Source organism: Medicago truncatula, chromosome 3 (assembly GCF_003473485.1).
Source record: "Medicago truncatula cultivar Jemalong A17 chromosome 3, MtrunA17r5.0-ANR, whole genome shotgun sequence".
NCBI lineage: Eukaryota > Viridiplantae > Streptophyta > Magnoliopsida > Fabales > Fabaceae > Medicago > Medicago truncatula.
In genome coordinates this window covers 20245378-20273109 of record NC_053044.1, presented here as the reverse complement: position 1 = coordinate 20273109, position 27732 = coordinate 20245378, and the positions used below count along the sequence as shown (strand labels likewise).

Genomic DNA, 27732 nt, shown 5'->3' with positions numbered 1-27732 from the left:
TCTGCAGTTGAAATTTCCATTTGTTTTTGGTATCAAAATTGAATATGATTGATATAATAATGATTGAATGGTTTTGCTTTTTCAGAAATTTATGTGATATTACTAAAATTGCAAATATTTTGTAATGTTATAATTTTTCGATGTAGTGATTGAGTTGTTGTCTAATGAAATTATTAACATTGTGCAGGATTTTGTTTAAAACCAGAACCGAAATTGCGATAGTGAAGCTGTTTGATTTTCAAGCTGAGGGTGCAACAACACTCAACAAGATGAATGAGTAAACTATGGTTAGGAGTTTATGCTGATATTCCATTCTTAGAAGTGGTGAAGCAACATTGAACAAGATGAATGAGCTATTGACAATCACTATAATATTGTTTGGTCTTTATGGATGATTCTTTGTCTTAGTCATGTAATTGATTAAATTATGGCAGAACTTTAAATTAATTTTCTAGTTAATTTATCTTGTTCCATTCTTGTACTCAATCACTTATAAAATAGTTACAATCCTTATATTGAAATCATAGATTAGAAAAGTTAACATATACTCTTTAGTTGGCTTGGTTGTAGGGTTTAGGTATAAACCAGTATGTATGAAAATTGAAATTGAATCCATGACTTTCTTGGTATATAAGAAAACACATATTAAAAGAATTTCTTGAATTAAATTGAGGTATTATGATTGGTCTGAATCACTTTCTATGATAATATTAACATAAATAAATAAATATCACCCTATACTCATATGATACATATACAATGCTGACATAAATATGTCATTTCAAAATGAAAAATAAAAATGCTGTTTAGCCATTGCCTAGATTTTGTATTTGAATTATCCATTCCTGTTCTACGTTCTAAGTCAGTAAAATTGAGCTAACAGGGAAAGGAAATAATCAGAATTCCCAAAAATTCATGACCTCTCCTAATACTAATAAGCAGCAATGAAACCAATTATAAAAGAGAAGAAGAATTCTATTTTTTTCCTTATTAATTAAAACCAATCAAATGTGGGTTAACATGTGGGAAACCCTCTGATAAACATGCTTTAATAATGAAGATATATGTTTATTTTTTTTAAGGAATGAAGAGATATGTTATAACCCAACTAATGTGTTGATATATATTTTAATGTGGGTTAATATATTTCCTTTATTATATTTGCCTTTAATGTGAATTAATATATTTTCTTTAATATATTTCGATTTCTGGGTTGGGTTAATACATTATTTCTTATTTCTTTTAACTAAATATATAATTTTTTATTAAAAGGACATTGTCAGGTCATATATTTTCTTTAAAGGGTGATGGTGTGTTATCGGACACCATGTCACAAACGGAGAAGACCAAGATGGTGGACAAAGCTAGAAGTGTCATTGTCTTGTGCCTCAAGGATAAAGTTTTCAGGATGTCGCGAAGGAACCTACCACGACATCGAGGTGGTCAAAGTTGGAGTTATTGTATATGACTAAGTCTATGGTTCATAGGCAATTCCTAAAGCAAGAACTTTACTCATTTAAGATGGTGGAGTCAAAGACCGTAGCAGAGCAACCAACAGAGTTCAACAAAATCCTTGATGATTTAGAGAACATTGAGGCGCATCTTGAGGATAAAGACATGGCTATACTTTTGTTGTGTGCTATACCACGATCATTTGAATCCTTCAAAGATACCATGGTCTATGGCAAAGAAGGAACTGCCACCTTGGAAAAAGTTCAAGCGGCTTTGAGAACCAAGGAGTTAACACAGTCCAAGGACTTGAGAGCTGATGAAAACGGTGAAGGTCTAAGTGCTTCAAGAGGGAATGGTGGAGGTAGAGGTAACCGGAGAAAGAGTGGTAACAAGTCAAAGTTTAAGTGCTTTAGTTGTCCCAAGATGGGTCACTTCAAGAAGGATTACCCGGAGAATAATGGTAACTCTGCGCAAATTGTCTCCGAGGGTTATTATGAGGATACGGGTGCTGTAACGCCCACTTTTGTTAATTGCTTATTTAATCGAGTTTAGGCGATTATATTATATTTATATAATATATGCATGATTTTGATATGATTTGAATGATTTACAACTATATTGATGGTTTGGTTGATATTGTGATAAGTTATGAGTTTTTGAAGATTTGATAAGATTAAGGGATTTATTTTATTATGAAATAAAATAAAGATTTGAGAATAATATAAAATATTTAGTTGAGGGTTGTTTTGATATTTTAGATAGTTTTGGGGGAGAAAGTGAGATAAGATAAGTAATTAAGAGGAGATATAAAAGAGTTAGACCTAGTTTTAGAAAAACATTGTTGTACGTACGTTGTTGGAGAAAAAGGGAGAAAAGCCAAGAGAAGAGAAACCAAGAGGGAGAGCTGCGATTTTCTGCAATTAAAGGTAAGGGTGAGACTAATAACTCTGTATTGTTAATTGAATGTAATTCTGATGATTAGTTAGCAAGAATTAGGATTGAATTGGAGAAAACGAAAACTAGGTCAAATCCCTAAAGTTGATGATTAAACGGTAGGAATTGATTAAATTGGTGTAGAAAGTGTTCTTGGACCTTAGATAATGTTTAGGACAAACTTTGGAATCAATACTAAGCTTAGAACCCTGAGAATCGTCGGATTTTTGTGAAAATAGGAAGCCTGATCATAGCGACATTCATCGCTCGCCACGGCGAGCTATGAACCTCGCCTCGCGAGTGATGATCTTCATCCACTACTACAAAATGGGGAAAAAATAGCGCTCATTTAGCAGCGCTTATAACACTAAAGCGCTATATAAGGAAACACGGAGGGCTTAGATAGCGCTTTTATAAAAAAACGCTATTTATGAGGCAAACTGATTATAGCGTTTTGTGTCAAAAGCGCTAACGTAGAATTCTTAAAAAAATATTAAATATAAAATAATTGAACAATTAACCTTAGATAGCGCTTAATATAGAAAGCGCTATTTATGATTCACTTTTAAACAGCGCTTTTAAAGCGCTATAGTTGATACTACAAACATAGCGTTTATTGATTTAAAAAAAGCGCTACTTATGAAATAAATTGATTTTCAAAGTGGCATACAACAACCACCAACAAGCTCTTGGTCCCTTGTTCGATCCCCTCTCTAATATTTTTCGTTTTTTTCTTCCCTAAATGAATTATAAACTTTTTTTAATTTAAATTAAACTACTCCTTTCTTCACGTTCCCCAATATTAATTCCAAATTCTCTTGTGAAATCAAACAAATTAACCCATCTCCTCTTTGAATCTGATCGCCTACCCATTTGTGCAAACCATCAATCGCCGACCATTGATTCCTCCCTAAAAGCCCATTGATTACCTCTTTGAATCTTTCTCATCGATTGCTTTTATGGTTGGTTGGTTCATGACTGGTTTCCCCCAAACCCATCGATTCAACCGTCAAACCCCTCAAACCCATCTTCTCTGATTGATTCCCTATGCTCATCACTTCTCACGCTAATCTCAATGTCTCTGGCCACCGCCGTCAAGCCATCGTCGTTGTTATTGGTTTCATTCCCTCGTCGAAGCCTCCTCTTATCAGGTTAGTCTGACGTTTGCGTAGATGGAATAAAACTAACCCATTTGGTATTTTTCTTCAATTTAGTTGGTGTTGTGATTATTGATATATTGTAGAAAATTACAAATAAGTGTGACTAATGCAATTGTATTTGCAGTTGGAAATCACAAACCGCAATCTCCTGTCCTTTTGTTGAAGAGGACAAAGTCGTATCTTATTCTTAGGTAAATGTCTTGATCATGCACTGTGATTAGTCTTCTATTGTAATCTTCAATTCAATGTATTCAGTCCTTTAATTGGTTTTAATTTGTCTTTGTCGTTACTCTGCAAACTCTTATATTGTGGTAAAATTGAAAGCATGTTCTCTATCAATTCTTACTGCAATTAACTATTTATTAATGACATTGAAATCAAACATGTCTTGGGGTCTCTGTTTTTAGTGATTTCAAATTAGGACTAAATGATTTGAATTTAGAATACATGTTTTAAGTTGTTTTAAGTTGCAGTTTATTATATTATAGCTTGATAAGTAATAGGTTTTATATTATAGCTTATTATAAAAATAAAAATAAAAAGGTTTTAAATTATAGCTATTATATAATATGTTGTTGTATCTCTCTTGACTTCTTGATGCCAAAGCAAAGTATTTATATTAGTAGCTTCTTTATTAGCATGCAGATTTTTCTCTTGTGATCATGAGTTAACCTGAATTGTCAAGTAGATATTAGATTGAAATTTGAACAGGTCGTTGGAACCATTTCAATTTAACTCTAGTACGTAGTATTTGTCCTTGCTGCCACAATAGAGGTTTTTCTCTTCTCATTGTTAGGTTTCTTCATTCGTTTATGTATGACAATTCAGTCCCCTTTTCACCCCTTTTTTTTGTTGTATGCACATATCAGTTACAGTACTGTTAGCACACGTGCCACAAAACCAAAAGATGGTTAGTAACTTGGTACTATATCTTCATTAGTTTTCACTTATTGGCCACACCTAACACGTCAATTATAAATTGTGTTCTACAACTAGGGAACTAGCTATATTTGTTACTATCCAAATTTAGTGGGAAGAGAAACATCTGCACAGGAAAGAAACAAATTAATTATGTGATTATTAATGAAATAACCCTCCAACTAAGCAAAAGGTATAGTTTTTTTTTAAGGTAGGGAAAAGTATAGTTATCATATCTTAATATGTGTCAGCTTCACACATCATTGAATTATGAGCACACAGTATGTATATCATATCTTTAATATGACTAAATAGCCATTATCTTTAATCAACTTCTTTGTGGTGGTTAAAAGCTTGCAATGCTGTATTTAGTTTTGGTACTCATCATTGATGATCGAACCCGCTTTCATGTCTGGGTATTGACTGATTTGGTTGTAATTTTGTTTGGACCTTGACATTTTCCGTGATTGTTTTGGCACACCTTGTGCGGTAACAATTACGGTGTCCGTGTTAATATATCTCATTTTTGCTTGTTAAAAAAAAAATCTAAGCTAGAATTAACTATGCTTTGTGTATTGTATATATATTTCTAATTGCATAGAGAGAAAGATATAGATGAATGAAAATAGAGAAACGATGAGTAGTATTTTGAATTTTCCTCTAATATAATATAGTGTTATTGTTTATTGTTTAATGGTGTTTTTTGCTATATATTCAGGTGGAGAAAGTTAACTGTATTTGGAAATGAATAATGATTCGCCTGCTTATTTTGGATAACAATGTTGAGACGATCAAGAAGATTTATCAAGTCTGCATGCTACCATAGAAGATTTTTGATCTTTATGTTAACTAATTAGTTGTAACTTAGAGATATCTATGTTACCATATTAGTGGCTATACATTTCTGACTTTTATGCTATATATACATAATTTTTTTGTGATGTGTTTAAGTTTTATTTGATAAATAATAGTCTCAATTTTAATATGCCAAAAATATATATATTTCCCTTAGAAAAGTTATATATATAAATGTATATATATATATATATATATATATATATATATATATATATATATATATTACTTTAAATTAATAAAAAAATGCTATCCGTAAAAATTTTAAAAAATTTGACAAAAAAAAAATTAAAAATTAAGAAAAAATCTGTCAAAAAAAAATTAATGCTTTTCCTAGCGTTTTTTTTTCAGTATAAAGTGCTATCTAAACCTAGTGTTACATAGCGTTTTTAAACAAAAACGCTGTTTTCTACAAGTGTATGCGTTATTTTAAACCCCTTTTACATGGCGCTTATTATTGAAAGCGCTATCTAAGGAGAATCTTTGCTAGCGTTTTTTGATAAAAAGCGCTATATAAACCATGCTTTAGATAGCGCTTTATACAAGAAAAAAGCGCTATATTACCTTTACTAGCGCCATTTACAGTAGCGCTTACAAAGCGCTATATAAGCCCATTTTTGTAGTAGTGATCGCTCGCCACGTGAGCTTTTTCCTTCGCCTCGCGAGTTCTTTTGGTATCGCTCGCAATAGCGAGCAACCTTACTCGCCATAGCGAGCTAAGGTAGAGAGCATGCTAGATTTTGTGTTTCGACCTTTTTAGTTAGACCTTGAGTGCCTTTGAGTGTCTGAACATACCTAGTAATGATTAGGGATGAATGTAGGACAAGATTGGACCCAGAACAACTTTAGTTTGGGAATTGTTTGGTACTCGCCATGGCGAGTAAGAACTCTCGCCTCGCGAGCACTTCCAGTTTTGAGTGTCTTGAGTGTTTGTGCGATCTGTGTCGCACGTTTGGATCAAGAGTGAACCCCCTTATGATAATGAGACCTAATGATGACGTTTAATGCAGTCTGTAAGGCTGTTTAAGATATGTTGAAATTTAATTGAGTATGGTTAATGTATTGTGCAATTAAGTAAGATATGAAGGTTTAACTATGATATAATTGATGTGCTATTGATATAATGATATCATCCTGTTATGTGACTTGTTTATGCTGCTGCTGTTATTTAACTAAGTGCATAGTGTATTTATATGATGAAATGATGACGTTTAGCTCCAAATTATTGGATGCATGTTGATATGTTGATTACGGTGATTTGTTCATAAGAGTCCATGCATAGCATTTCATTGAGCTTAGTCCTCACCACGATTATTAGGAGCTTTGTCCTCCGCACGATTTATAGGAGCTTTGTCCTCCACATGATTAAAGTATATTAATACTTATGATGACGATTGGTACCACATGCATATAAGGAGTCTAAGAGCATTGTCACATTGTCATGTCCATGATGCTATGTTGTTGATGACGATTGAATATGTGAATACGTGATACTTGTCATTTGAATATGCAAAGTTATTTAAGAATGATTATGATGTTAATGTTAATTATGATTCGAATTACTTTGATTAACATTATTTTGTTATGAAATCTCACCTCTTCTGCTTGAAAATGTTACCCTTCGTATGGGTAACTTGCAGGTGATCGTGCTTAGTGTGCAGTTGCCGTCGTGAGTGGCCTTGCCTTCATTGTGTCGTCTAGGTCGCTCTGATACGTAACGGGATGGGGTCATTTGCATGCTTCATTCTCTTACGTGACTATCATGTTTATGTTTTATGATGTTGAACAATTATGATGTTTTGTGAAATTGAATTAACTCATTTGAGATATTTTGATGGGGCCTACGTGCCAAAATGATTTATGGATTACGAACTAATTTCCGCTGCAACGTTTGAAATATTTGTTAAAGTTAAATTATTATTTAACTGTTTTGGATTATGTTATATGTGATATCCCGTTGCTTATGATGCTTACTCTGATAAATGATTTAAGAAATTTGTATATTGGAAAAACGGGGTGTTACAGGTGCTTTGGTGGTGTCTCGTTGGGGAGATGAAGAAGGTGATATTTCTCACCTTTGGAGTGATGCCTTGTAGAGAGATAGTCGTCTAGAGAGACATTAAACACTCAACATCATCTTGGAGGGGCGATGGGAAGAATACTCAAGTTCAGCCTAGGGAGACGGATGCAAGAAGACTCGTGATCAACCTTTGAGGTGGAGTTGCAAGGTTAAACACATAGAGGAAGTACTCAATTTCCTGTTGAGGTAGAGAAATCTCATCTTGTGGAGTTGATGACACCGGGCATGGTACAACTATTAAGACCTTAGGTGTTATGCTCTAGTTGCGAGCAAGTGAATTCTTCAAGAGGACGGAAGTCATTCTGAGGTTTGAAGAATGTATAGCATGACTTGTGTGATTACCTAAAACACCAAGGGTGATTGGATGCAAGGTGATATTCAAGGAAGCGGGAGACGTTCCGTGGTTGAAGAGGGTTTGATGTTGACTTGTGAAACTACCTAAAATCCTAGTGTAGTTGGATGCAAGGATCTTTAAGATGGCGGAAGCCATTTCGAGGGTTGAAGAAGCAAAGGGTTGAAGCTTGTGGAACTACTTGGTGTAGTTGGAAGCAAGGGAAAAATAAAATAGAGAGAGCAACAAAGTGATTGACGGTAAAATTGACATCATCACTAATTTAGAGTCAATGTGGAGAAATGTTAAGAATTGACTCAAAATTTAGAATATCTGCCAAAATCAGGCCACAATTTGGATAAATTGGGCCACATTTTTTGGTGCAGTTTTGGGAGTTTTGCTTCATAAAAAATCGGACTACGATTTGCGAAAATCGGGCCATGATTTTACGCTGAAGGAGAAAAATAAAAATGTATTTTCAGCGTGAGATTTGTTCCTAATTTTGAGGGTTTTATTTCTCTATTAATTCAGATCCAATATCAGATTGAGTAGAATTAGCAGAAAAACAAGGTTTGGAAGCCAACAACAAACTAGGGTTTATAGAGTTTTCTCTTTGAAACAAACACTAGGGCTGAGATTGTTTTGATTCACCTTGAACAAAACATTGTTGGGATAGAATTAGGTTTGAAGACTAATTCTTGTAACCCTTTGACATCTCTTTGTAAAGAAACTCTTCATTATAGTGGAACGTAGAGCTGCTCTCTCTCCAAGAGTAAGTCAATATTGGACCGAATTGGGTAAACAAATTCTTGTATTTTTCTTCTTCTCTCTTGCTGTTTATTTTTGCTTGAATTATATTGTCACCCACTTATTTTGATTGCTTTATTTATTTGTTCCACACATCAAATTTTATTGGTGTAATTTTGCAACCAATTCACAACAATAATGAAGAGATATGTTATGACCTCTCCTAATGCTAATAGGCAGTAATAAAACCAAATAAAATAGAAGATGAATTTCTATTTTTCTTATTAATTAAAACCAATCAAATGTGGGTTAAGGTGTGGGAAACCCTTTGAGCAACATGCTTTAATAATGAAGAGATATGTCACAACCCCCAACTAATGTGTCGATATTAGGGATGAAAATGAGTCGAATCAAATCGAACCTATCTGAGCTCGGCTCGATAAAATTTTGCTCGGCTCGAAACTCGACTCGAGTTCGACATGAACTCTTTTTTCAGCTCGAGTTCGACTCGTTTAAGGTTCATCAACTTCGGCTCGTTAAGTTCAGTATGTTTGCTCAAATCACATAACTAGAGTTGAAAATTAATCGAGCTAAGTCGATTCGACTCAATAAAAATTAACTAGACTCGAATTAAATGAACCAAGGGACAAAAACAACTATGGTTATGGTTTTTATGAGGGCACAAAAAACAGCTCACAAACCTTGTAATTGGTCAAAAAACCATTAACGTAAAATGGTAAATACTATTAATTAAATTAATTAATTAATATTATTGTCATTCCATTCCAATTGTAGGTGATACCGTACACGCCTCTTTTTATAGATAAGTTGTTTTCCGTTCTTCACGAAATTTTCGATGTGGGACATAAAATTGCAAGCTTAATTTTTTTTTTTTAAACAAGCAAGCTTAAAACTTTCAAGTGTATGGATTATGTTATATACTCCACTTGCTATATCGATATATAAAAAACTTTAGGTGAGGATTACCATTATTTTTACTCGGTTGAACATTTTTATTTTATATTGTTAATAAAGTGGTAATAAAAAACTTTGACAAAGAAAAATGTTAAAAATAATATTTCATTTAAAAATTAGTGTAATTGATTTAGGATATATATATATATATATATATATATATATATATATATATATATATATATATATATATATATAGTTGGTTCATGAATCAAACGAGTCTAATTATACGTAATTCAAGTTCGGCTCATTTATTTGACGAGCTTAATTTTCAACTCAAGTTCTACTCAATTGGATCATGAACCAAGTTCAACGAAACAATTACCGAATCGAATTTCGAACTATTTTCGAATTGGATTGATTCGTTGTCAGCGCTAGTCGATATATATTTTAATGTGGGTTAATATATTTAGATTTTGATTTAGATTTACATTAGATTTGTGCGGTTGGGTTAATATATTTCCTTTCAAGGTTGAAGATGTGTTAGTGGTCACCATGTCATAAGCGGAGAAGACCGAGATAGTGGACAAGGTTATATATGACTAAGTTGGAGGCATTGTATATGACTAAGTCTTTAGCTCATATGTAATTCCTAAAGCAACAACTCTACTCGTTTAAAATGGTGGAGTCAAAGACCTTAACAGAGCAACTAACGAAGTTCAACAAAATCCTTAATGATTTGGAGAACATTGAGGTGCATCTTGAGGATGAAGACAAGACTATACTCTTGTTGTGTGCTCTACTTAGACCATTTGAATCTTTCAATGATACCATGCCCTATGGCATAGAAGGCACCGTCACCTTGGAAGAAGTTCAAGCGGCTTTGAGAACCAAGGAGTTGACCGAGTCCAAGGACTTGAGAGTTGATTAAGTGATGGTCTAAGTGCTTCAAGAGGGAATGGTGGAGGTAGAGGTAACCAGGGAATAAGTGGTAACAAGTCAAAGTTTAAGTGCTTTAATTGTGACAAGATGGGTCACCTCAAGAGGGTAACTCTGCGCAAATTGCCTCCAAGGGTTAACATTTTTAAAAGGGGATCAAAATTGCAACATTTTGAAACTTCGAGGGCCAAAAATAAACTTTTCTTTTGAACGATATCATCCCGTTCTTGTAAATAACCTATTAGCTGCCATCTTGAGCGCAAGAATTCTGCAGTCCTTCATAATAAGTTACTTGGATGATCTTTCTCATCCTGTTGGGATATTGCATCAACCACCATACTAGGGACTCTACTTTTCTCACTGTTGGGACGCCGAATCAACATGCTTAACATTATTATCTACTAAATTTAGAACACTCTTTCAATAGCATCCTTACTTGCTTCCAATTATTTTGATACCATTTGAGAAGTAGACAATTGTTGGTTCTCAAATTGCAAACTATCCATACTCAAGAAACCATCATCGGGTACTAGCCCAAATTCATCCATTGATTTACGCATAGGTTGATTCGTTTCAATTAAAGAAGATAGTGAATCTTCTTGTACTGCTCCAAATTGCAACATATGATTACATACGCATGTGATTCCATCCAATTTGTCATTTTCTCAAATTATTACCGTGTCAGCGTCGTGTTTGTGTCTGTGTCAACGTTCTGTTACTTTTATAATTTAATTCAGTCAGCTTACTCTGTTTTTTTATGACTCTAAACTAATCGAACATTACACACTGCATAAAACATCGCCAAAAGGTAAAGAGGAAGACCAAGGTATATTATGTGCCCCATTCTACCACTTCATTATTTATTTATTGTTGTCAACTAATTTTTGTGGGTGTGTAAATTTTTTTTTTTTTTTTGAAATGGCAAATTTATTCATGACGAGCAAATGCAAGAAATACCGCAAACTCGCAGAAAAAGGGATAAAAGTACAATGAGGTGCCGCATATATACGGAACACCAAAATTCGATGAAACCCCACCAAAAGCCTTGGAATCAAGTAGTGATGCCGGAGTATACATGCAACAGACTACAAGCATACCCCTGCCTCACACCCGAACTGTTAGCAGCCAACACTCGGGTGGGATTTAGTCCCACATCGGATAGATAGGATTCTTGAGAAGAGTTTATAACGAGGAGACACTCCTCACCGTACAAGCCGGTTTTGTAGGGATGAGTTAGGCCTCGATTTCCATGACACGAACATCCAAAAAACAGCACCCCAAACCGCGCATAACCGCAAAACAGCTGATGCCACAGTTGAAATAGCCAATTGAAACAATGAGCAAGCAATTGACAACACTTTCAACTGATCACTTCTTCCATCCAAGTACTCAAGCAATCTGTGGTCAATCCTTACTCAACCTATGTAATAAATTTAGAAGGCATTGAAAAAAGTGGAACATTATTCATATAAAATAGTTACAATCCTTATCTTGATATCATAGTTTGGAAAATGTCCTGAAAATTTAAAATATACTCTTTATTTGACTAGTTTTAGGGTTTAGGTAGAAGTGGTTTTTTTTTTATAAGGCAAGAGTCCAAAGGCATAAAAAAAGGAATAGAAGACAGTCCAACATAGTTGGAATGTCTTGCAGATTCCAGTCTAGGTCAGGTGCTCATATATATATTATTAAAAAAAGGAAAAAAGAAATACAAAAAAGAATTGGGGGACATATACCTAACCTAGTCAATCCATACAAAGTGTAAACCAACCCAATCGGGTGATACAAAGAAATAAAAACAACACCGGTGATTGTCTAATGTGCGGTGTATGGACCAACCGTGAACACGAAATGGATCCAAGAACCAACAACTCCTTGCGATAGAAACAAGCATAACGTCTCTTTCGAGCCAAACAGTCCAACATCAAAGACTGATGAGGATTTTGAAACCTCCCCCAAGATATATAGTGCCAAACTTCGTGAAGGTGAGAGATTCGACCGCAACGGATACAGAACCCCATGCCTACAACCCGTTGTGTTGCGACAGAAAACTACACGGCCATTTCTACCCAAATCCAATAGAAAGCAACTCAAATCCAATTGAAGGCCAGATCGAGGGATGGTCAATCAACGAGTCTGAGCACCACGAGCACCGCCAACACGGTAACATCCGCACCCACCATTCACAACAACAACAGACAACAGGTACATGACCATTTCTAGCCTAGATGACCTGTTACGAAGCACGTCCATGATCTTGGAGGAGCAGTACAACACTGAGGGGGGAAAAACCTGACCCAACCAACACTAAAAGTCGCGAGCATCATAATCAAACTGGAGACAGATCTGAACAACACCAAACCCATCTTTTCAATCATGGTATATGAATCGACCGCCAACACGGACAGATTCACAGACCAACTGCCCCTGCAAGAACAAAGCACAACAAGCATAACGGCCCATTCGAGCACACCAAACTCTCATAACGAGTCGTATGATTTAACAGAAGCATGGCGTGTCTCTGAAGGCAGCCACACTATCTTTTTTAGATCCACCGCCTTTGAGACTGAACCACCGCGACAAATCTGCGGACAACCATTCATGAACCATGACCAGCCGCCGCCGTGAAAGGAGGCGGAGCTGTTGAGAACAGACCCGCTTACGGGTTGTACGGACAAAACTTCCGAAATCCGGCAGCGAGGAAAGCCAACGGCGGAAGTTTTGTGCAGAGTAACGGTGATGCAGAGAATCTGTACGATTTGGGTTGACAGAATCTCATCGCACCACCATCGTCAAGGTCTACATGGTGGAAGATTTGGATTGGAAGGGGAGAAAGCCGAACGGTGCAAAGATCGACTGTTGAAAGGGAGAATCAGAAAATTGAGAGGGGTAGCCGGCTGGCTTCAGTAAATGACTTGGATGCTATCACAAGTTCTTTTATTCAAAAGAGTTTACCATACTTCTGATGTGGGGTGTTCATAAGGTGGCTAACCTGGTTTGTTCATAATGTCAAATATTAGATTTGATTTTTGAAAACTGTTGTTAAACTGGTTTGTTTTGGCAAAACAGTTTGAAACCGTTTTACATATTTGTGGAAATATTGTAGTATAACTACCTTGATCAAGTCATTACTGGCTTCAACAGATTCCTTGAACTGGTCACGTATTTTCTTGCACGACTATGCTTAGAGTAAAATATTTTTCTTCGACCGTGCTATTTCATACAATGGATATTTTCGCACAAAAGAATATCGAAAGAGTTCAAATCATTTACTAAATTAATATCTAGAAACTTCAAGTAACAGTTGTACGAAAGGTTCAGCTTCGGAAAATCTGATTCATGATACACTTTAGGTTCCCTTTAAAATACCATCTGAATGTAAACTCGCTTGAGCATAATATATAAGAAAAAACAATATTAAATGAATTTCTTGAATTAAATTATGGTATAATGATATGTCTGAATTTCTTTCTATGATAATATTAACATAAATAAATAAATATCACCCTATACTCATATGATACATATACAATGCTGACATAAATATGTCATTTCAAAATGTAAAATAAAAATGCTGTTTTAGCCATTGCCTAGATTTTGTATTTGAATTTTCCATTCCTGTTCTATGTTCTAAGTCAGTAAAATTGAGCTAACAGGGAAAGGAAGTAATCAGAATTCCCAAAATTTCATGTTCTCTTCAAACCGAAAACTTCCGGTTCCTTCCTACATTGGAAAAATAGGGAATCAGTGAGTAGAGGAAAATTTACAATCAATCATATGTACGAGTTTAGAAGACGTTATCGTTAAAGTTAAATGGTTTTAATGATATAAAAATCATATAGGAAATGCAAGATGTTACCTGAAAAATATGATAAAACATCATTCAGTTTTGTAAGTGTCTTTCTTTCCAGCAAGAATCATTGAAATCTGAAGTCCTCTACTAAATGCTTGATTGAATAGCAACCGCGTTTGGAACTCCGACACAAATGGGAACCACGATAAAACTGCTGTTGGCATGAAAATTATCAATCCCATTACATATTCATATGCTCTTGAAAGTTCTCTCACTGAAGCCCATAGTTTCGCCCACTTCAAGAGTCCCCTACATGTTTGTGCAATCTTGATTGCAAAAGAGAGAAAAAAATGTTATAATTTCAGGGATTAAAATCATATTTAAACCGAAACTTTTTTTGCAGAGACTAAAACAAAAAGAAGCATATTTACATAGAAACTCGGAAATATGAGCAAAATGGTTGTTAGCTATGATGCAGGAAATTTAGCTTACCAGAATAATGGCCCATCCAGAGGGCATGAAGGCAAGAACGGAAGCAAACAAATCTGATACCGTAAGCGCACACACAACAAATAACACTGCCATTACTGACAAGAAGCCGAGAAACAGAAGTGCCTTGAGAATACGGAACATGAGCTGAAAGTCGGTACCAAATCTTCGTCTACCCATGGAAACCATCTGATACCCATATGAAAGTTCATCCAAACATCAGAAATTAGATTTATTCATACTGTAATTTTAACTATGCAACCTCTACTATGGTCTAATCTAATGCTCGTCTTGCTTGATCGAAAAGAAATGTTTTTTGAATAAAATTTGTATGTTATTAGGCTTTAATTTAGGCAAAATTACATTAGAAATGCTCCGAGCTACAAAAGTACATACCTTTAAGACGATAAGGACTATAACCAAAACTACCCAAGAAAGTGCGAATACCTATGATAAGAAAAACCAAAGGTAGTTAGACGGAGGGGTAAAATTTGCAAAAATTAAGGTAGAACAAAGAAAACAAGTTGTTGTACCAGAATATTTTTGCTACGACGCGCAATATTCAGGTGGTAGACAATTCCATATTGGTAGATAAAGAAGCGGCATGCAAGAACAATCTCAAGTATTTTCCCTCGGACATTGGAGTATTTCAGGTGTTCATTTTCTTCATCCCACCAAGATTCCCAGCTTTTATCAGATGGAATACCAATACCACCACGGTTTCCCATCCACCGCTTCCAATCACTCCAATCATCCACCGTTTTTTGCCAATCAAAACCTGAAGGATTGAACAAGAATGGAGCAAATAACCAAGAAATGGCCAAAAACCACATTGAGATTGTGATGAAGAAATAAAGAGTTGAGCTTCGGTATGATTCGCCATAGACTTCATAAATGATCAACAGTATAAGTATCTCGAGGCCCTTCACAAAGTGACTTCTGGAGTACATCCTGTAATTATCAGCAAACTTTGCATGGAAGACAACGAAACCCCGACCAGTTGGTCTATATTTAGAGCCTCCATGCAAGAGTGTTCTTCCATAGTAATGAGCTTTCGTTCCAAGCTGGAAAGTAAAGAACACAGAGGCTAATTGCAGTTGCATGATAATGAAATCACCCAAGGCAGTCCGAAATCCCTTCTCCAAACCAATTTCCATAACCATGGGAAGTACCAGCAGCAAGCCTAACTGGACAACAGACTGAGATGCCAAGGCTTGTTCGAGGGCTTTGCTCTGATGTATGTTTGAACTTGAAATAATTTCTCTTTCAACTCCACTTAATACCATATATAATCGTCCATATAAGAACACATACACAGTCAGCACGGTTATCTGAAAAATGTATCACATCCAAATAAATGTGTTAGTGTAAACCCATTTTAAGCAACGAAAAATAGGATTTATGTGCTTTCATAATCAATCAAGTCCTATTGATATCATACTTAGTCGTCTAATCAAATTTGTGATTGTATTGTACCTCACTCAAGTTGTAGGAACATCGATGTATCACATCATCAATACATATTAGTTCATTGAAATCAATTTATATAGCTCAGAGCACAGTAGAATCAATTTACAAGTTTATTTATGGATTTCTAATGTCCTTTATTTTATTCTTTATTCATAAACTAGGAAGTGTATGCAACAAAATCTAACTCGTACATCGGATGAAATATTACTATTAGCAATTAACTATCATGATACGATCCTAAAAAGACAATTTAAAAAATTACCATGCTACTGAAATAGAATCCAACTGTGGTGAAGTAGAATGACAACATTCTGAAGAAGTCAAATCGTCTTCCAAGACGATAAACATCACGGCAAAGTGTTTGTTCTCCATTTCCATTAGCAACCTTAGCCTCAAAGAGTGAAATCTGATTCAGGCCAACATCTCGCCCCTTACCAACTTGTATGTACTCATGATGTGTAATATATCCTTGGCGTAGAGTTGAATTGTACCCTATAGATGTTAAAAAGCACAATAAGTGAAAGTTTCCATTCATCAGACAGACAGTTTCTACCCAACCTTGACGTACCTGCAAATATATCCTCGCTTAAGTTGATAGTTTTTGATGCTTTGCTTATGCCACCTCTGGTTATGTGGAAGATTCTGTCAAATATATCTGGATGACCATAATGAAATCGGACCCTGCATATTCAGGAACGTGGATTACTTAACACATGTAACAAAAAAAATTACTATGCTAGGAAAAATACAAGATCAGACTCTTGATAATAAATTGCATGTAGAATCAAATTTGAAAGCAGTCAAGGAGAAACAAATCGGGACTTACTTTAAAGGATTTGCCAAAACTCGTTGGCCAATGGTCACAAAGCTGGTCTCCTGGTTTGACATAAACCAAGCAAGGGATGAAACACTGCAAAATAAGAAACATGATGTAAGCATATATAATAAATAACATTTTTGATAATAAAAACATGTTAACATAGTTATGAAGTAATTAATTCATATAAAGTTAAATACAGGACTAAATACTGTAACAAGGCAAACCTTCCGGTAAATATATGCTCTCTTAAACCCAAGATAGTTGGTTTCCTTTGCCCCTTATGTGCGTGGAATTCTTCCAATACATTTCTCATTTTGAAAGCTTCTTCATAGTAATTATCCTATAAAGAGAAAATGAGCATTGAGTTATACAGAAATCGCTTCTTAGCTATCAATATTTTTTAAATTAAAGTCCAACGAACAGTTACCTGATTCATGTCGATGGTCTGCAAAGCTTCTCCGCGAGTAAATATAATGGCATGATTTTGGTTTTCAGGTTTCCCTTCACCAATTTCCGTTGGAGGACCAGGAAGCTTGATGCGATATATTTCCTATCAATACAACATAGAATCATTATGACAAACCCTTATCTAAACAGATTCCATTTTGATTTTTTTTTTAAAGATTTGTCTGTACCTGATCATACTTCTCCCCTCCCTTCACAAGAACGGAGTAATAGACTTTCTTTCCCCCTTTTGTATCTTCTGTTTCGTCTATGTAAGCAACACGAAGGGCTGAGTGCCTGCATGGGAAGTTCCATTTTACCATCATCGATCCCAATTTAGTTTACAAACGACCTTATACAGTTGACTAAAACAGTTGTACGGACTTACGTGACCATCAGATTGAGAATATTATTGTAGCAGCTTCTGTCAAAAGTATTTTTAGACTTTTTTTGTGAACCATACAGTTGACAAGAAACAACATAGGTGAACTTTAAATCAGCCAAAGCTTTCGCTTGTTCAAGCCTCTTATCTCTTTCATTGTAATCAAATGACCGGGGGCCTTCAGAAATACCTACATTAGACATGTTGTATAGTTCTTTCGTAAATGAATGGTTTCCGATAAATCTTGGGATTTGAATTCGAAAATCAGCACCTGAAATAGTGAACTTACCACTATCGCCCGCATTTTCTATGAGGTACTGAAGGAGTAAGGCTTGCCAATAGTACATCATTCCTCTGACTACAATAAAACAAACAGAAAAAGTCGGAAAATTAACATCTAAATTGGAATATCCGTACATGCATGTATGTATATATGTGTGTGTGTCTATATATATATATATGTGTGTATGTATGTTATGTGTGACATTCACACTATGATCAAGACCTGTTCGAGAGAGTGTCTGTCCTCTGTAAGATGCCCACTGACGAACATACTCCTCCCTATCTTCTTCAAAATTTTCACTTTTTATGCGCTCATCAAAATTGGCCCATTCATCTGCATTGCATTAATGTATGGCAATAATATGAGTGGAAATGCATTAAAGAAAAAGAAATGACAACGAAGCATATAAAAGCAATACTCACCGGGATATATCTTTGTTAGGTAGAATAAAATTGAAATTCCATCTTCATTTTCCTTTTTGAGTTCATCATTGGAATATTGAACATTCTCTTTGTAATACGGTGTTAGAACACTGAAAGAGAAGTAAGGAAATTACTCATCATGGAATGGAAACATGAGAAAATGAAAATAAAAAGATATAACAATGACTAACCTGAAGGACAACATATCCCGAACTTTAGGAGCCTTTGGCATATTCATAAACAAGGAGTTTGCAAAGAATGTAATACGGCGGCGGGCTTCTATATTTTGTGGAACATTTATAGCAGATTCTTTGACTGTTAAAAGCAAGTGAAGCCTAATAACCTAAAGAAATGAAATGAAACGAAACGGAGACTAATAAGTAACAGCTTAATTGAAAAGAATAATGTAATATGTTTAGTGGAGTGCGGATGGAAAGATAAGACTACCTTCTCCATCACTGATCTCTTCTGTGTAAAAGAAGTGTCGATGTTAACAAACCTCTGCTGTTTGTCTACATTATGCTGAGGTGTTTGCAGAATTCTGAAGAAAAGAAGAACCAAGCCAATATCATAAACCATTATATATTATAGTTTAAAAAAAAAAAATCCATATATCGATATCTGTCCAAATCAATTCAAACGTACACATGGCCATCAACCATAACATCCTGTATGATAATTTCTACAATATCCTGTAGCACATTGACTATCTGAGATTCCGGCTTGCTGTCTTCAGATCGCTGCCAACGAAAAGGGTAAAAAAATTAGAAGACCTCACTAAGTCCATCATGAAGGAATTGAACTATATACTATGAAGAACGGATATGGACACGGACACCGGACACGAAACACACTGGCATGCTGACGCCGCAAATAATTTGAGAAAATCACATAACTCAGTGTAATTATATGCCGGTGTCGTGTTGGTGTCGGACACGACACGTGGACACACATCATCCGAGGAGTGTCCGTGTTTCATATAGTAACAAAATAATGGCAAAAAGTTACCAATAAAGTTAAGAATTTCTCCAACTTCTCACTGAGTGAAGGTAAGCCACTCATCTTGAATTCTTTGACAAATACTTCGTCTTCTATGCATTCTTCAACTTTAGCACATATGAGCTCTATGAAACTATCTCATACAAGAAACAAACGAAAAACCATGAGGATTATATTAAGAAAAAATCAAACGGGCAAACAGAGGCTATCAAGTATTTTCTTTTTTTTGATACTTACTGCCTATCTTCTGCACTTAGCAGAAGGCTCAGTATGATGTCCTTGAGAGTCTCGTAGCATTCGACAACTGCTGAGTACATATAACCATCACTCTTAATCTTTTTAAACAATTCAGCATCGTCATCCTTCTTATAATCTTTTGCCATGTCCACAGCTATAGGAATCTATCACATATTCAAAGCGGTTTAGGAAGAAACTAAAAGACACAGCAAATAAATTAATGAAAACCAGTGTAGTCAAAAATCGGCCATAGTGGATTTCTTGACAACCACCATGACCAATTTCTGAAGGATGATAGCGACATGGTGTTTTATGGCGGGTTTTTGCCTTTCATCCATGGTCCGCTATCTGCAATCGATAACACTGATATAAACTATTGGCCTTACAGACCAACTCAAATGACATACCTTGCTAGCAAGCAAGAATGGAGGCCACTGGATGACAGAAACATCAATTGAACTGTACGGAACAAGAAGCAAATCTCTATCCCTGGAAAGTTAGTAGTCAAGAGATATAGTTATACACTTTGAAATTCAAAAATCTCAAGAAAGATATTTTAGCGAAGCAGTTTGAATTTGAACCTGTTACTGATGAGGTCTTCCTCTCTCATAGAATTTATAAACTCATTCCAAACCTGAGAGAAGTATGCAATATTATCCCGTTCATATGCATCATCCTGCAAAAGAAACACCATTGTTAAGAGTCCTAGTAAATTCTAGCTAGAGTCTACATCGTCATATAATTTCATCATGAATAAGTACAGCATGTTGAAACATGAAATGCCATACCGATTCCTCTTGTATATTCTTTCTGTTTCTTCCAGTCCAAAAGCTTTCACTGAATGCTTTTGGTACAGATTGGAATCTGGACCGTAGCATTCCGAGTGTCCTTATCTAAGAGATGCAAAAATGTTTATCATTATCAGAAAAAGGTCAAATAATTTAAGAAGACTCTGCGATATTTTTGTTCTCGAGGGTAAAAATCCCATAAGAAAGGAGGAAATTACAAGGATGTTACGTAAGTTATTGCAATAGATTTTCTACACATACCTCACCCAAATGGCTGAAAGCTCCAATAATCCCACCAAACAAAGTGGCATAAATGGCATACCATATTTGAGTATCCATAAAATAAACCTACAATAAAGAAACATTTAAAAACGGAATGAATTAAGTCGAAAAAATGTTGAAAGCACTGGAAATAGATAACGTTTGACAATCAAAACTGCTGTTCCACAACTCACCAGGATAATTGGAGCCCATATTGAAATGACAACACTTAAATTGTGCATATCTGTAACATTTACAGAATGTGAGTTGAAGATATAGCTATAAGTCTATAACAGAATATGTACACAGATAGTAAAAAGAGTCGTAAAGTTTTACCATTCTCTGGAAAGACTTCATGCCACTGGTAGTTATCTATATGCATTGCCATGATTAACTTTGTTGGTTCAATGAGAGGCGATATCTATTAAAAGGATAGTTTATTAGATCAGAGAAACAAATATAATAATTACAATCTAAAATAAATATTTTGTTAGAATCTGTGTATTGTAGTCGATCCATAAATGGTGGTTGCGTTTGTACTTTGAATCAAATTCAGTACTAATACTGGACTGATATATGTAACAAAAAAAAACAAAGCACGCGATTTACGGAGATAATACCTCCACATAGTAACTGAATGCTAGCTTGCTAATCAGAAGCATGACCCAGAAGAGGGTGTACCTGCCAAAACAAAATGTATGTTATAGCGGAAATGATATAAAGAGAAGAAATTAATAATAGAAGCATAATATATGCGCGCAACATTCAGAAGCATATAATTGGCACTAAAAGGAATTTGCTAAGAATTTATCTCTTACTTCACTAGTGAGAACACGCTCTCATGCATTCCACGGCCAACATACAATTTCGGCTGCAGTAAAAGTCGAAGTTAGGTAAATGAAGCATATGTATAAAGGTAAAATAGCCTAAAAACATAAATGCTTGTGTTTCTGACCTGAGCCCACCACATTAAAAGGGTAACGATTCGCATATTTGAGCGCTCCAATGTTCTCCGGATAGGTGGAAGGAAAAACAGTAGTGCAGCTACTATATTTGGAATCATATAAATCGCAACAGCCCAATAATAAATTGACTGGGGCCCCCAGTCTCCAGCCCAATTGGTGACAAATTGTATAAGACCAGTTGGATTCTGCAGAGAACTGCTAAAACAGACTGGCAAAACAACAACCCAAATTGCTGCTACCACAAACTTCAGAAAATACCGAAGCAACTGCGTAAACTTCATGTTCCTCAATGCATTCCAGATAAGAATAATATCGATAGTAACTGCGATTACACAATACATGAAAAAGTTAAAAAAAAAATCACAATAGAAGTTGCACTTGATACTACGGAAAGAATAAAGATACCTAAAGGCACTTGATGCCACAAACTTCATTTCCGATTTTAGTGTTATTTTTTTTTCCAAGCTACTGTTGCGGATCTTACATTTACTGATGTTTTCCTGCTAATGTTTCCACACATTGATATTTTCCATGCTATTATTGTTTTCTGCTATTGTTTCCAACTACTGTCATGACCTAAGCCTTCAGGTTGCATCAAATACTTGATATGATACTATTATACTATCAGGTTGCATCAAATACACGATAGGATAAAACGTAATCAAGCCTTAATCCTATCCTATTACTATCCAGCTCTCTTATCATATCCGTCCCTATTGACCCTGACCATCGAATGGGCCCTAAAGAATATTTTACCCTTCAGTATTTTTTTCACTACTTTAAATAACCTTTTGACCAAAGTAGATGCAGAAAAAAGCAAAGATATATCAGAATTGAGTACCTTGAAAAAAATTGAGAATAGCATATGTTATAAATATACTAGAAACATTTTTGAACACATCCTCATCAGTGAGCACTCCAACAAGTCCCAAGTTACTCCATGAAATTATAATCATTGCCTGTAAAAAATGATTGTCATAAACGAAAGAAAATTTGGATGGTAAAATTCCAAGTCTTAACCAATATGAAAAAGAAAGTATTAAGGTTACCTGTAAAGCCAATATGAAAAAGATCCACATTCGATCAAAACTCCTATAAAGATGCAAATACGTACGAACTTCAACAAAATTGGTTTTAGGTTTCTTCTTCCCAGGTACAGTGGTGGTACGGCCACGGCCCTGCCACATGATTTTATACTTCAATAAAGGTCTCTAAAAAAGTAATGTAGGTTCCAATTGAAACAAGTTTATACAAACTTGTCCAAATAATTAGAACAAAACCAATGCTTCCCAAAAATACCAAAAAGTTTAATCACACAACCATGTCAATTTATGTATTCATATCGCTTATCAGAAAATGCAATGAGAAAATAGATATAGACCTGATTGGCTGTCTGTGTTTCATCTTTATGCCTGAAAAAGTCTGAGTTGAGATTCATTGGCCAACCAAGCTTAAAACATTTGTCAGACCTGGAAAAAGGACAGACTTGAGCTTATTGGTATCCAGAGAACCATTGATGCAATGCTTTGAGTATTTTATTATATGATATATAACTTAAATATCAGTGGAAGATTTACCAAAAATATTCATTAAGATCATCATAGTTTCTCCAGTTGGAATGACTCGCCTTGCCTTTGTTACTTCTTTTTGCTTCCTTTGTCACCAAACACAGAAAATGAGTTTAAGTAACACATTTGAAAACATGCGTAAACGACTAATGAATCATTGATGTAGCATACATACCTTCATTAAATTTTCATATAGTGGTGTAATAACTTCCCTCAAAAAATGTTCATCATCACGCGTTACTATCTGATATGCATCCCCACTCACTTGATAGGTATTGCTATATAAAATCCCAAAGACATCATTGCACATCTTTGGAAGGAAGAAAAAAAAAAGAGTTATCATGATAGTCTCATAGGAAAATACGATGAATAGTATCAATTAAAGTTATGGACTACTTACATGATGGAAAATATAGCAAAGACATTCAGGCATAAAGCGAATATTTGAAGCTTCTCCCCATATTAGAAGATAAAGTGCAATGTAAATCAGTTCTAATTGTTGTCGGTCTTGACCATCTGAATACCTATTGTTAAACAAATTGCATATACGGAAATGAGTCAGAGTGAAATTTAGGATACACACATTCACTTCTATAACTCGTAAATCATTCTAGTACCTAATATTTGATTTACAACGCACATAATGACACCACGACTCATAATTTTTGAAAGTTGTGGCCATCAACTTCTCTATAGTTTCTTCACGGATCTGCAAAAAACTCATCTTTAGTGTTCAGTACAATGATTGATGATGAGAAGTATAATTAAATAATTTAAATTTGGCACTACCCTGGCTGTCCAATATATTACGTTAAAAAGCATACATAAATAAACGGAAACTTTTTGAAGAAATAATAATTTTACCTCATTAGATGCAGGTCTATTCCTTATGTCTATGTTGGCAAGCAATAGTATAAGGTGCTCCCTTTGATTCGCCACATTTCCTTTCTTTTTATTCCAAAATACACAAAAACATTAAATTCGATTATTCACTGATTATGTACATGAAAATTACATATAAACAAAAGAGAAGAGAAATATTCATTACCTGAAATCCAAAAATGGAGGCAATCCAATCAAGTATATCATTTACATTTTTAACCCTCTCCATAGGCATTGTAGAATCATCATTATCAGGTCTTGAATGAATGATAGGCATTGGAAGATTATCCACCTTACTTAAAGCAGCAATTGCAGCTTTGATCTATAATTTCATAGAGAAGAGACGGAAAAAAAAACATCAGTAATTAGGAAGGTAATATCATTAGCAGTAGCAAAATTGAAAATGCATGTATGCGACATACAAACCTCAGGAAGGTCCATGATCACTGGTTTAACACCGACAGCATATAATGGAAGAATATTATAATGCTCATACTGTCCCCTCTTATTCTCAACATCTGCAGCATATCTTTTCGTCTGGCATAAAAATAACATTCTCAGTACATGTTCCCGCCATTCTTATATAAAAAATATCAGAAGATCGTAACATAATAAAATAAAAACGCACCTTCTCCTCAATAGTTTGTGGAGTTAGCAAAGTCTTCAGTACTTCATACAACACAGTTGCAATCTGAACGTTCCTAACCATTTCCTCCCTACAAAACAGCATCAGAAGATAAGATAAATGTAAAATCATATGATTCACACAACGTGCAAGAGCAAGTTTAAGTAAGATCAATCAAGCCTTACGGTTTTTTCGTAAATTCACCATCCCGGATTCTCTTCTCGTAGAAATATTGGTAGTAATTCTGTAGCTCCTTGGCATCACTTCTTTTAGTATGTTTTTCTGTAAGCTCTCCTTCCTGCAACCATGAGACACTCATAATTACCAGCTTGGACAAAAATATGAAATAATGTACCATGTTCAAAATACTGAAGAAGTAGTCGGTTTACCTTTTCGAGTTTGTGCAATAGGTAAGTCTTGAATTGACGAACACCACGCCCACTTGATGTTGGATCCATTGTGTGAGCCTTCTCAAATGCATGAAAGCGACCTAATTAAACAAAGCAAATATATTAATATATAGTATACTCTTCTGCAAACATTAGTTGACAACATCTTTTACATGATGTATTAAGTAACTAGTTAGGATTCCATTTTTGTTTTCTAATTTTTACTTTGTATATGTTGAATGTGAACTTGTTGACTTTAAAACTGTGTTGGATGTCAAAGTAACAATTCAGCAACCAGAGTTGGTTTTCTCATTTTCATATGAACAATGGTTCTTAACAAGATCAGCAGCAACTCTATTTACTGGTAATTCGGATCAGTAAGTATAATCATGAGCATTGTTGTCAAAATCCGACTTAAATCCTACAATCCAGAATTTTGCGACTTTATTCACCTTCAATGACTCAAATCCATAGCAGAATCCCAAAACAGGCAAAATCCTAGTAAAATCGCACAAAATCGTGAAATCCATACAAAATCGCAGGATTTTGAACAATTTTGTCCATTTTTTCCAATCATTTATGTATAAGTATTTCGTGGACTTTAAACCGAGTCATTTATGACTGCATAAATATGCAAGGTCTGGAGTTCAAACCCCGGTCACCACAAAAAAAAAATTTACAATTTATAACATATATTTAGCATTATTTTTGTTTTGGTAGAATCCATCAATTCTGATTACGATTGTATGATTTTCGATTTTGCTTTTCCCTTTCGAGCTGAAGCAAAATCTCGATTTTGACAACCTTGATCGTGAGAAAAGAAAAAAGTGTAAAAACTAACATAGATGTCATAACAATGAGGTTTTTCTCTAAAACCTGTTATCTCCACAGCAACAAAAACAATAAGTGCCCAAAAAAGTAGAATTGTCATGTTAGTGACAAATAAAAACTTAGCTTTCATGTTGCTCAACAACGAAATCACATTAACTACTCAATTTGGATCAGCTTCTTTTGATCAACACCAATGACCATGGAAGAATTAACATAAGAAGCTAAATTTTTCAACCACAATATCTTAACAACTCTTCTAATCTTTTCCCCCTCATAAAATATTTCTAGATTTCAAGCGTTTTCTACTTGGATTTTTGCAACTCTTTATTAGGATATTCAACCCCTAATTATAATCAATCCTTCTTATAAAAATTACACAAAATGGTCAAGAAATCCACATAGTGTATAAATTCCACACTAATTATCCAAAAAAAAAAAATGGCAAAAACATTTGAAAAATTGCTTACAATTTTATTTAGCAAAAATGGGCAAAATCAATTCATTGAACACATTCATTTGTAACTCAAAAATGTATATAAATGTATTTGTATATAATATAATTAAGCAAAAATGGCAAAAAGAACTCACAAAGATAAGCAACCCTTGGATTCTCCCCTTCAATCTCAATAGCTGCTCTAAGAATTGGAACAAGAACAGCAAGAGAAGAAGGAACAATCTCACTATCCATAATATTTTCTTCATTTGGCAATTCAACAGTCCTTGTAGGTGCCCTTATCATCCTCTTTGAAGGTTGTCTAGAGATTTCAAAAGGACCCTTTGTCCCACTGGTGCTAGCCATGTTTCTGCCACACCGGCCTCAAACAACTCCGAAAACACGATCACCAATGCAAGTTTAAAGTTTCTTCTTTTCTCAGTATTGTTCTTGGAACAAAAACCAAAACAGCATTTGTGTGTTGAGTAGTGATGAGTTAAGGAAACTAAAGTTGTCATCTTTTTGAAATAATAGGCCAAAAAGAATTATACTTTGATTGAGAAAGAGGTTTTGGAATTGCTCTAATAGCAAGGTAAAAAGAAAAACTATTGAATAAAGAAAAAGAAAGGAACAGAACTGAGATATTGATATTGATAATATTTTGTTTATGTGAGTGCTTTTTTTATCTTTTGGTAACAATAAACAAATGTTACAAAAACGTTTACACATCACAACAATGCTTTTTTGTGTTTTTCATGAATACTTTTTTAAGAAAAGTTTGGTCTTTGTAATAGGAAATGGTACTGACGAATTGGTTTTGAATCCTTACATGCAAAGGAATGTGCTTGGAGTTGCTATCAATCATTGTTGTTTGAAGGAACAAGAGTTTGAGGAAAGCACGTGTAAAGTGAAGAAAGTGAATTAGATATGGAACACAGTCAGCATGTTGATTTCATTTTTTTTGGTACTAAGTTTCCTCAAATGAGAATTTTCGAAAAATGAAGGGGACATGTGTGTTCAAATTAATCACATTTTTTTTAAACATACTCTCCTTCATCCTAAACTAAACTCTAACCAAAAATAGTTTAAAATAACATGAACTTCTACGGTACACCTCATCAATTGAGGTGTACCGATACTCCTGCTACATAAATTTATAAATTAAAAAATCATTTTATGAAATAAATAGTTATTTGTCAATGTTTATATTTTAGAAAACATCATCTCATAAGAAAAAAAAAACATAATTTCATTGTTTATAAGAATTATTTTAAATTTTTAACATTTTCTCATAAAAGATAATCAATATTCTTCATTATGA

The 27732-nt window shown here is 34.6% G+C and overlaps 1 protein-coding gene and 1 long non-coding RNA gene across 2 annotated transcripts; one reads left to right on the top strand and one right to left on the bottom strand.

Moving 5' to 3' along the window:
* The first annotated feature begins 3045 nt into the window (after positions 1 to 3045).
* On the top strand, positions 3046 to 5404 carry LOC11413554 (uncharacterized). The gene is made up of 3 exons (XR_003010125.2): positions 3046 to 3536; positions 3670 to 3736; positions 5182 to 5404. It is a non-coding gene; the product is annotated as an uncharacterized lncRNA (long non-coding RNA).
* Positions 5405 to 13745: 8341 nt separating this feature from the next.
* Positions 13746 to 26954, bottom strand: LOC11406382 (callose synthase 7). The gene is made up of 43 exons (XM_003599771.4): positions 26567 to 26954; positions 25148 to 25248; positions 24944 to 25056; positions 24762 to 24849; positions 24560 to 24670; positions 24300 to 24455; positions 24116 to 24199; positions 23869 to 23960; positions 23652 to 23775; positions 23427 to 23561; positions 23261 to 23337; positions 23065 to 23152; positions 22733 to 22861; positions 22525 to 22642; positions 21674 to 22005; positions 21537 to 21589; positions 21339 to 21399; positions 21055 to 21139; positions 20913 to 20962; positions 20719 to 20805; positions 20458 to 20562; positions 20251 to 20345; positions 20077 to 20158; positions 19670 to 19833; positions 19442 to 19565; positions 19079 to 19173; positions 18881 to 18974; positions 18625 to 18776; positions 18434 to 18543; positions 18234 to 18344; positions 18018 to 18086; positions 17735 to 17918; positions 17538 to 17643; positions 17330 to 17452; positions 17127 to 17242; positions 16909 to 16992; positions 16651 to 16763; positions 16345 to 16574; positions 15146 to 15943; positions 15009 to 15059; positions 14616 to 14801; positions 14190 to 14449; positions 13746 to 14053 (listed from the first exon to the last, which is right to left on the bottom strand). Exons 1-42 carry the CDS (start codon positions 26775 to 26777, stop codon positions 14210 to 14212), a joined length of 5727 nt encoding a protein of 1908 aa, XP_003599819.3. The 5' UTR covers positions 26778 to 26954; the 3' UTR covers positions 13746 to 14053; positions 14190 to 14209.
* Positions 26955 to 27732: the final 778 nt, after the last annotated feature.